The sequence below is a fragment of the Lathyrus oleraceus genome, chromosome 4 (assembly GCF_024323335.1).
Source record: "Lathyrus oleraceus cultivar Zhongwan6 chromosome 4, CAAS_Psat_ZW6_1.0, whole genome shotgun sequence".
Taxonomy (NCBI): domain Eukaryota; kingdom Viridiplantae; phylum Streptophyta; class Magnoliopsida; order Fabales; family Fabaceae; genus Lathyrus; species Lathyrus oleraceus.
Window position 1 is genome coordinate 35684842 of NC_066582.1, and position 11736 is coordinate 35696577.

An 11736-nucleotide genomic window follows, 5' to 3' on the forward strand; every position below is an offset into this window, starting at 1 on the left:
TCCATAGATTACTGCTAGGAATTTCATGCAAGTTGAAATTCATATTGTATCAAATGGATATTAAAAGTTCTTTTTGAATGGTTATCTCAATGAAGAAGTCTATGTAGAGCAACCAAAGGTTTTTGTTGATCCAGTTTTATAGACCATGTGTACAAGTTAAAGAAAGCTCTTTATGGTCAAAGCAAGCTCCAAGAGCATGGTATGAAAGATTAATTACGTTTCTGATCAACAATGGCTAAAAAAGAGGATAAGTATATAAAACTTTATTGTGAACATAATTGAAGGAAAGCTCATGGTAGCACAGATTTACGTTTATGACATTGTGTTTGGAGGGATGTCAGACTCGATGGTGGAGCATTTCATCAAAAAATGAAGTCTGAGTTTGAGATAAGTCTTGTAGGTAAACTCACTTACTTTCTTGGTCTTCAAGTTAAGCAAATGGAAAACAACATTTTTGTATCTCAAAGCAAGTAAGCTAAGAGTAGAGTGAAGAAGTTTGTCCTTGACAATGCTAGCCACAAGAGAACCCTGATGCTACTCATGTGAAAGTGACCAAAGATGAAAATGGAGTTGATGTAGATCAAAGCCTATACAAAAGCATGATTGGAAGTCTTATGTACCTCACAACAAGCATACTTAACATCACCCTTCCGGTTCATATATGTGTTAGATATCAAGCAAAACCCAAGGGGAGTCATCTTGCTCAAGTAAATAGGTTCTTAAGGTATGTCAATGAGACATGTGACTATGGTATTCTCTACTCACATGACATTAATCCTATACTGGTAGGATATTGTAATGCTGATTGGGATGTAAGTGTTGATGATAGAAAGAGCACATTTGGTGGATGCTTCTTCCTTGGAAATAACTTAATCTATTGGTTTAGCAAGAATCAAAATTGTGGCTCTTTATCTACTATTGAAGCTTAATATATTGTTGAAGAGAGCAATTGTACTCAACTTCTCTAGATGAAACAAACATTGGCGGAGTACAATATGGGACAAGATGTCTGTATTATCTCAAAAAATATGACCTCACGAAGCGCATTGCACGCTCGCGGATGAACAAACAGAGTTACCACCATTTATTTATTCCTAAGGAAATGTAAAATGACAATAAAACCCTAAGGGAAGGAAAGGGATAAGATGGTCATTGCAACCAAATTAGGGTTTGGGAGTCGGTTATGCATGGGGAAGGTATTAACACTCCTCACATCTGTTGTGCTCAACGGAAACCTCCTAAAGTTCTAAGATCGATTGTTTGATAAAGGTATATTTATTTTATTCTTATTATTATTTATCAAGTTATTTTTATTAAAGTATTAAAAAGAGGTATTATTTATAAAAGAAAAGAGGAAAAAATATTTTTGATTATTGAGCTCACCAAAGATTCAAACCCTCGTGCCTACGTATTCTTGGGTGCAATGAGAAAATAAGAGCATCGTATTTTGATTTTAGAAAATTAACGTGGTTGGTTGCTTTTAATTTGAAGTACTGAATTTCCTTTCTTGGATAGAGTGTCCCTCCAAACGTAGGTGTGGTTTCACCGAACTAGGTTACCAATGTCTTGTGTTATTTTATAATTCTTGCATTGTTTATTATTATTGTCAATCTGCTCTTAAACTAGTTTTAAAAGTTGGACAAGTTGTCTCAACATCTGGTCTAACATTTATCCCTTGAGGAACAAAATTTCAGTATGTTCTCAAGAAGCCTAGGTTTTCGAGATACTCCCTTGCGGTATAAAACACACATCCTTCTCTATCAAAAGGCCTCATTCTTTTTTGACTATGTAGTATTATATTTGTGAAAGGACTCTAAAAAGGTGATGTTTGTAGGACACCTAAGGAGGGGTGACGATAACATGTCACCTAAAGGGAGGTATCACCTCTCCCCCTAGGTCTTCCTATCACTCAGTCATGCGAAAGACGTGAACAAGACTTTTAAAACCACCACAAAACACCACCACACAGGGATTCTCTCTATCGTGAGAAAGTTCTAACAACCCCAAATTATTATAAAGATACTAAGGCCTCTGAGTCTCCTTTCTCTTGTAGGATGAATACTCACACATGTACTTTTTGACCAGTATAACCGTGTTTGAGAACAAATAGTAGATAATGCGATTAGATCTAGTATTATTGGGAGACTATTGATATTTCCATACATATGTTATAGTTAGTTGAACCATAGGTATTTTAACGTTCATTCAAATCTTCGTCATTTCTGATTTCACCCAAGACATTAAGGAATTGTAATCTGACGAAGATGTTTTTATAGCAAGAGATTACACACAACTATTTTGTTAAAATATTCGTGATATATGTAACACCCTAAACCCTAACTCTTAATATAAAAGAGAAAATTCACCACTTAGGATGCTACTGAAAACACAAAATAGAAATTCATGAACATTTTTCAAAATCTCGCAGTGGAACTCAAAATATCACAAAACATCAAATAATTGTTTAAAGGAAAACACTTAAAGGAAATAAACTCCAAAACACCCACCCAAAACAAATAATACGCACCATTTCCAATGTTATAGATCTCAGCATATAAACCAACTAAATAGAGATATATATAAAAATAAACGAAGAAAATCTCTATGGCCATCTTCCAACTCTTAAGAATTACTCCTGTTGAGTACCTGATGGTCCGTACTCTCGAGGAGCATAGAAGAAACGACGACAAAAAGGGATGAGAATATACCTTACGAATATTAACGATGAAAACTAACAACATGATGGTAAACGAAAATGAAAATAATAACAAGTATAATGTTCTCTGGAAAAAATCACAATCCAATTTATAATTCAAATGAAAATCCACCAACTCCTCCATCAATATGCATGTGGTTCCGCATTTTTTGGGGTCATAGGTTTGTTACTGATTGCCCGTGCCTCTGATTCCTCATGAATCGTGTCCCTCTCTGGACATGAGACTATCATGGTTCCTCTCTGAACCTAACCTCATTAGACCAAAGTCCTACCTAAATCCAAAATATATGCATGCATGATCATGTACAACAAATAGACATGCAACTCAAGCAATAATCAAAATCATCATAAAAAACATAATAAAGAATCATCATCAAAAATCATCATCAAAATATCATCCTCAAAATAGGTTTCGCTCTTGAACCAAGTTTGTCAATAATCAGGCCTCAATTTAATCCCACCAGATTACTAATTTCAAAAATATAATTTTTCCAATAAATAGTCTCATTGTAATCCCACTAGATTATTAATTTCAAAAATATAATCTTGCCAATAAACATCCCTTACTGTAATCCCACTGGATTACTAATTTCAAAAACATAGTTTTAAAAATAATTATTTTTCACCTCAAAAGGACTAAGGTTTTATTATTACTCAACAACTATAAACTCACCAGAGTACTCAAAAAGTCTCAAAGTTTTGTTACATTCCTTATAACTCAATAGAGTTCTCAAAAAGATAAAAAATAGCTCAACGAAATCTCGTAACTCTTAATACGATTATAGAGTACCAAAAAGTACTATAAAGTGTTAAAAAGTGCTATAAGGGTTGACTATTTAAATCAATTTATTTAAATTGCAAAAGGTCATTGGCGTCAAAAATTGCTCAAAAGTCACCTAAAAAGTCCCTGAACTCGAAAATTATCGAGAATGCCCCAAACCACCCGAACACACCGCTAGGGACTGAAATGTCATCGCCACCTCCCGCGGGCCTCTACCTTCTACCGACCCGCGACGCGGGTTCGGAAGCCACCTCGCAGTGCGGCCCTATGCCACATCAACCGCCACGTGGCTCCGTTTTTTAACTTCAGTCTTCGACGTCTGGCGCGACACTCTAACACCGATACACCTCCCCCGCCAACCTGAGGCGCTGCTTCGGCCGCCACCATCGGGTCGCGGCTTACCGCCGCGACAACCTCCGCATGGCCCTTCTGCGGTAATGCGCCGCCGATGCCGAACTACGACACAAATCTAGCCGCCGCCCAGCGCGTCATGGACTCCCCCAAAAAATATGTTTTTTTTCTATTTTTATGAAAATATCCAATTTTAAAAAATAAACGAGTTTCTGACTTTTTGGAAAAATTGGGGGAAATTATCAATCGCAAAATTTCAGAAAATTGAGAAAAAAAGATCAAATGAGTTCATTCAAGAAAATGCAGTTATCACAATACACAATTCTTTATTCATCTCAAAATATCACATATTACTATGATTAGTCACAAAACTCTAACAAGGTATAACCCACACAAAATACAACACAGATTCAACCAAAGTTATATTCATATCAAGAAAATATGTTTATGCATCAACAAGATCATTTATGATGTTCATATCGGACTTATCCCAGGTCTCATTTGATCACCATTATAACACAAAGAAATTAAGCATTTATCGATCAATGCCAATAGGGTTTTGTCTAAACCTTATTTGGCCAGACATATTACAAAAAGAAAAATAGAGAATAACCCTGGCGTTGATGGGAGGGTAAGTACTCGTCACCACCTTGGCTTTCTATGATCATCCATCAGTAAAGAAGTTCCCCCCTTACCTTAGAATTGCGTAATCTCTTAAGCTTTTGGCTATGACTCCTCCTTCCTAGAGATCCTTAGGGTTCCTTGCTTCTTTCTCCGTTTTCCACTTTTACGAATCAGACTGAATCCCAAACTCTCACTTTTTTCTTTTTAAATAACCTAAAAATATTTTCGTTAATTCTCAATTCTCCCTCAACTCTGGACTATTACTCTTTGGCACTCAAACTTCATTAAACTTCTAATTTCCCCCCATAACTTACAATTCCTATATTTATATTATTTTAATTAAATAAAAATTTCAATTAGATAAATATTAATAAAATACTAAAAAATGTGAATTATTCCTAATAATTCTATTTTCTCCAATTATTATCAAATAATTATCTAATTATCACTATTAATTTAAATAAATCTTATTTTATTTTTCTACTCTCAACTCTATAATCCTAATAATTATAAAATTACTAAAATATCCTTAAAATCCTTAAAACCCAAAAATAGCACAAATAACACACATAAACACTCCAACAATTAAATAAATATTAATTTAAATATCAGGGTGTTATAACTCTCCCCCGCATAAAAAGATTTTTGCCCTTGTAAATTACCTGCGAAAAATAGATATGGATAAGATTCCTTCATCCGGCTCTCTAGGTTCCACATCATGCTCCCTCTAGTAGGTCCTCCCCAAACGACCTTCACCAGAGAAATCTCTTTACCTCTGAGTCGTTTCACTTCTCATTCCTCAATCCTTAAAGGTGATGCCTCAAGTGTTAGATTATCCATCACTTGCACATTGTATTATATAAGATGGATCGAGAATGTATTTCCTGAGCTGGGATACATGAAAAACATCATGCAGATTCGAAAGAGATGGTGCCAAGGCCACCGTGTAGGCAACATATCCAACTCGATGGGTAATCTGATATGGACCAATGAGGCGAGGAGTAAGCTTCTTATACTTCAGCGCACATCCAACATCAGTCACATGAGTGACTCTCAGAAATACACGGTCACCTTCTCAGAACTCAAGAGCCTTCATCCGCTTATCATGGTGAATTTTTTGCCTACTCTAAGATGCCTTCATCTTTTCTTGGATCATCTTCACCTTTTCAGTAGTCTGTTGTACAACCTCTGGTCCAAGTACAACACTATCTCCAAACTCATACCAATATAGAGGAGTCATATACCTCATCACATATAAAGCCTCAAATGGTTTCATTCCAATACTACAATGGTAGCTATATCGTACATAAATTTGATCAATGGCAGAAAAAAGTCCCAAACACCTCCTTACTCTAAGACGTAAGCCCTCAATAAGTCCTCTAGAGACTAGATAGTTCTCTCAGTTTGACCATCTGTCTACGGATGATAAGTAGAACTCAACCTCATCTTAATACCCAATGCCTCCTGCAAACCATCCCAAAACCTGGTTGTGAATCTCAGGTCTCTGTCAGTTACAATACTCGATGGAATAAAATGAAGCTTCATAATCACAACAATATAAATCTCAGCCAGTTTCTGTAATGAAAAATAGATCTTAATTGGGATGAAATGTGTCGCTTTAGTCAATCTATCCACAATCACCCAAATCGCATCAAACCCTCTAGGAGTATTTGTTAAACTAGTAGCAAAATCCATTGAGATATTGTCCCATTTCCATTCAGGAACATCCAATGGTTGTATCAGTCGATACGACTTCTGATGCTCAATCTACGACTTTTGAAAAGTCAAACACGCATAAACAAATTCCACAACATCTCTCTTTATTCCTGGACACCAAAACGTCTTGTTGAGATCCTGGTACATTTTAGTAGCCTCAGGATAAATACTTAAGTTACTTTTGTGACTCTCCTCCAAAATCGTCTTCTTAAGTTCCGACACACCGGGTACACAAACTCTATTTCGAAACTTTAAGATCCCATTCTCGTCAACTTTGAAGTCTTCATCTTCACTTTGGTTAACTAATGACAAAGGATCAATCAAAGATACATCCAACTTTTGACCATCTTTGATCTCGTAAAGAAAACCATTAGTCTGCTTCAGCGTACCCAATCTCACAATATCAATAGTTACCTTGCACACCAATCTCTAGTATAAGAATTGCTCGATTAAATCCAATTCTCTAGGTATCAATGCTGACATGTGCAAGGAATTCTAACTCATAGCATCCGCTACAACATTGGCTTTGCCGGGGTGGTAGTTCAAACCAAAGTCATAGTCCTTTAGAAACTTTAACCATCTTCTCTGTCTCATATTTAGCTCCTTCTGGTCAAACAAATATCTCAAATTCTTATGATCAATGAATACTTCGAACCTAGAGCCATACAAATAATGTCTCCATGTCTTTAGCACAAATACTACAATTTCCAACTCTAAATCATGGGTAGGGTAGTTCCTCTCATGAATCTTCAGTTGTCGTGAAACATAAGCAACCACCTATCCATTATGCATAAGCACACCACCTAATACCATCTTGGATGCATTATAATACACCATAAAAGGTTCTTTCATGTGTGGTAATATTAAAACTGGCATTTTCGTCAATTTCTTCTTCAGTTCATGGAATTTGTTTTCACACTGGATATCCCACACAAAATCTTGACCCTTTTGAGTCAACTAGATTAAAGGTAAATCTAACTTTTAAAAGCCCTTGATAAATCTTATGTAGTAACCGGTCAACACCAGAAAACTTCTGATCTCTGTAACTGACTTAGGAGCTTCCAACTGCAACACTATATCTACCTTAGAAAGATCAACCGCTATACCACCACTGTAAATCACATGAACGAGAAAACTTACTTCATGCAACTAGACCTCACATTTGGATAACTTGGCATACAATCTCTTCTCTTTTAAAAACTGAAGCACAACATGATCTTCGTCTTATTTAAATACACCAGAATATCATCAATAAACACTACCACAAACAAATCCAGTTAGGGAAGAGAAATCATATTCATATACCCCATAAACACCCCAAGGGCATTAGACACACTGAACAACATCACTGTGTACTCATGGTGACCGTATCATGTCCTAAACATAGTCATAAGGATATCTTCATCCTTCACTCGAATTTGGTGATAATATGATCACAAATCAATCTTGTTGAATACATATTCTTCGAACGAATGATCCATAAGATCATCAATCCTAGAAAGAGGATATTTATTCTTGATAGTGACATTGTTCAACCGGCGATAGTCAACACACAACCTCATATTGCCGCCTTTCTTTTTCACTAATAACATTGGAGCTCCCCAAGACTTGGTTTGAAAATCTCTTCTCACACATATCTTTTAATTGACTCTTCAGCTCACCCAACTCTGACACAAACTCTCTGTATGGAGCCATCAACACAGTTCTAGTACTAGGTACTAAATCTTTGGCGAACTCAACTCCTATTCCGGAGGCAAGTCACAACTATCTTTAGGGAAAACATCAGGAAATTCACACACCACCAACATATTACTAGCCTCTGCGTCACTCTCCACTCTCAAACAAGCGAACACTACAAGTATATGATCATTATCCCTCAAAGACATCTCGACTTGACTGGAAGACATGAATCTCAAATCCATACTCTCTTCGGGTTTGGGAAACAACAAAACATCATCCAACCACTTGCATTCTTGCAATTACAGGCACACATAACCAACTCCCCACTCCAGAACATCTCAAAGAAGCAGAAGCTTCTCCCCCACTTATTTCAGTCCCACTCATGCTGGCAATTGTCTAAAAAAACAAACGAGCACCGACAATGTTTCACACATATATCGTGTACTAGGAAACAAACAAAATCACAAAACCTAGCCACACAGATCGACCAACTCTGATACCACTATATAACACCCTAAACCCCGACTCTTAATATAAAATAGAAAATTCACCACTTAGGATTATACTCAAAACACAAATGCAACTTCATGGACGTTTTTCAAAATCTCGCAACAGAACTCAAAATATCTCAAAACATTAAATAATTTTTTAAAGGAAAATACTAAAAGGAAATAAACTTTAAAACACCAACTCAAAACAAATAATATGCCCCATTACCAATGTTACATATCAGAGCTGAGACAGCCTATGTCCCATTAGTGAAATTCTAATTAAAATTTAGAAAAAATACAGAAAATTTGAAACTTTTAAATAACAAGACTGAATTAATTAAAACATACTACTTCACATATATATGCCTCAAATATATTTTACATATAGCTTGTGTCATACGGTGAACTGGACTTTTTGTGTTTTTTTATCGCAATGTCGCGGTTAGCAAGAGTCGCCACCGACTTTTCTTTTATCCAATAAGGAAAGGTGGAAAAGAACAGGAAAGACCTTAATTTAGATTTTGGGTTCGGGAGGTACATTATACAAAGGGAAGGTGTTAGCACCCTTTGTATCCATGGTTATCCATGGGCTCTTAATTGCTCGATCACTTATATTATTTTTGTCTAAAAAAGTGTTTGTGAATTGTTTGGAAAATTGTTTTGAAAAGAGAATTTAACTTTGTAATGATTCTTGTATGAATGTATACAAAGTGGTTATCCCGTTTTAGTTTTGAAAATTGTTTAGAAAAATATAACTCGGTAATGATTCTAGTATGAATGTATACCAAGTGGTGATTTTCTAAAGGCATTTTGAAAGGTGTGAGGTGCAAAAAAAAATGTTTTAAGTTGTGAGCCAGCAATTAAGAGTTATACCGACCCAAGGTCTTTACGGGCATTTCCTATCCTTATGAGGGTAAAGCTGTCCTTATTATTGAGAAATAAGTAGTTTTATCCTTTGGATGTAAAAGGGTCATCGTAGGGTCATCGATTGGTCATTGAAGGCAACAGTTATGAGGATACCTTAGCATTCGAAGGGACTATCATCATTTAACCGTAGGCAACATCGGAGGGTCATCGAGGGACAAAGTTGTATATTCGAAGGCAACATCCGAGGGACTATAATTTATTTTATGATGATTTAACCGAAGGGTCTTTGCTAAGGGTATCCCCACGTTCGCGGGACATGACCGTAATATCGTAATCGTAAGGCAACAAAGAGAGGTCCAAGATCACTTATTCAAAGGCAAAGTTTTACAATTAATTATATAATTAGGATGAAACTCCACATTAAAATTATTAAAAATAATATATTAAAAAATTAATACATTAGAAATTAATACATTAAAAAATTAATTTAGGGTGAAACTCCACAAGGGTATCCCACAAATAAAGTGGAATACCTAGCCAATAACCTTTTCCTGGGATATGTGAACCTTTACGAAACTCAAAAAAAGAAACATGTCAGAACACCAAATCAGGGTGCAATCGAAGATTACACCGGAGAAATATCACAACAATAAATAGGATAGGATAAATAATGCATGGCTATGATAAAAACATAAAAAAAACAGACTAGAAGAATCAGGTACTGTCTCGTTCGCCTCTGCCTCGCCTAGCGAAGGCCACGGATTTTGAATTTGAAAACAGCCCCATGTTAGGAACTTTGAATTTTATGGCATTTTATCACAGGAATAACATGGTCAAACATTCAGGGTATTCAGGCATATTTAAATTCCCATACGAAAGCAAATTATATATCAACATTTAATCATGATGCATTATATATGTAGATATGGCCAATTGAAAGTATAAACAATAGAGATACGCAAACCTGTTTGCCAATTCAAGGTTGAAGGGATTGACCACTTGTAGTATCGGAATAAGTTAGGCAGCGGGAATTGGACGGCGATGGCTTCGGTGCAGATGGGCTGCCTTCAGGGTTTCTTTACTCTGAATTCTCCGGGTAGGCAGGGTTCCTATGCCAAAGTTTCTATCCGTCCTTCTCTGTTCTCTCTCTTTCTTTTTCCTCAAGGTTTTGTTCCAAGGAAACCTCAGAATGTTTTGCTTCTCTTCCTTCTTTCTCCAGTAAATCTCCCAGTGTAAACTCCAAAGTGTAACTCCCCTACTGAAACTTCAGTATTTATAGACTAATTTCGTGGGTAATGGGCTTGGAATGAGGGAGACCCAAGTCCAAAATAATTTGTTATATTTTATTTATTTATTTATTTTAATTATTTAATTAATTAATTAATTAATTAATTAAAAAAAAATTCTCTTTTTTTTTTTTTTTTTTTTTTTTTTTTGCTTTTGTTTTTTCAAGATCAGTGTTATATATGAGTCGGAATGCCTTGCAAAATGTCTTGAAATATTAATGGGCAAATTTTGGGGTATGACAGCTGCCCCTGTTCAAAATTCTTGGACCGAGAGAGTTAGAATGGTGTATACGCCATTCGTGGTCTGGAGGTGGAAGATTATTGAACACTAGAATGCCCCAAAAATTTGCACTTGAGAATCGACAATTGGTCTTGATGGAGATGGGCTTAAAGATGCCATTCGGGAGGTTTGATGACGAAAGCTTCAGATCGCGCCGTATATTAGGCCAATTTGAAGACATGGGTGCCACACTGGGTCGTACGTTAGACCGTATAATGAGTCATCCATTAGGCTGCCGACTTCGCTGGGGAGTCGGAGTGTGTCATATGCTGTTGGGGATAAAGGATCAGAATGGACCATACGCTAGATCGTATCTGAGTTGCAGAATGAGCCGTACGTTAGGCTGAATCTGATGACGAAAGGGGTAGTCGTACGTTAGACTACACTTCAGAAATGTACCGTATGTTAGGTAGGATCTGATGATGAAAGGGGTAGTCGTACGTTAGACTACACTTCAGAAATGTACCGTATGTTAGGTAGCATCTGAGGGGATGGACATCCGAACGGGTCGTACGTTAGACCGTCGCAGAATGAGTCGTCTGTTAGGCCGCATCTGATGATGAAAGCGGTAGTCGTACGCCAGACTACACTTCAGAAATGTACCGTACGTTAGGTAGCATCTGAGGGTTGTAAGATCCAAACGGGTCGTACGTTAGACCGCGTTGGGGTTGTTTGAAGTTCAGAATGGATCGTACGTTAGATCGTATCCGAGTTGTAGAATGAGCCGTCCGTTAGGCTGCATCTGAAAAAGAAAGTAGTCGTACGCTAGACTACACCCCTGAATGTACCGTACGCTAGGCAGCATCTGAGGATTTGAAGGTCCAAATGGGTCGTACGTTAGACCGCATTGGAGTTGCTGAAGAAGTCATATGTTGGGCTGAATCAGAATGAACCGTACGTTAGGCTGTATCTGATAACCTGTATATGTTGTACTTGCAATAAAT

General features: G+C 36.7%; 1 protein-coding gene across 1 annotated transcript; it reads right to left on the minus strand.

The window, feature by feature from the left end:
• Window positions 1–6239: 6239 nt before the first annotated feature.
• Window positions 6240–8074, minus strand: LOC127135869 (uncharacterized). The gene is made up of 3 exons (XM_051062498.1): window positions 7995–8074; window positions 7212–7299; window positions 6240–6617 (listed from the first exon to the last, which is right to left on the minus strand). Exons 1-3 carry the CDS (start codon window positions 8072–8074, stop codon window positions 6240–6242), a joined length of 546 nt encoding a protein of 181 aa, XP_050918455.1.
• Window positions 8075–11736: the final 3662 nt, after the last annotated feature.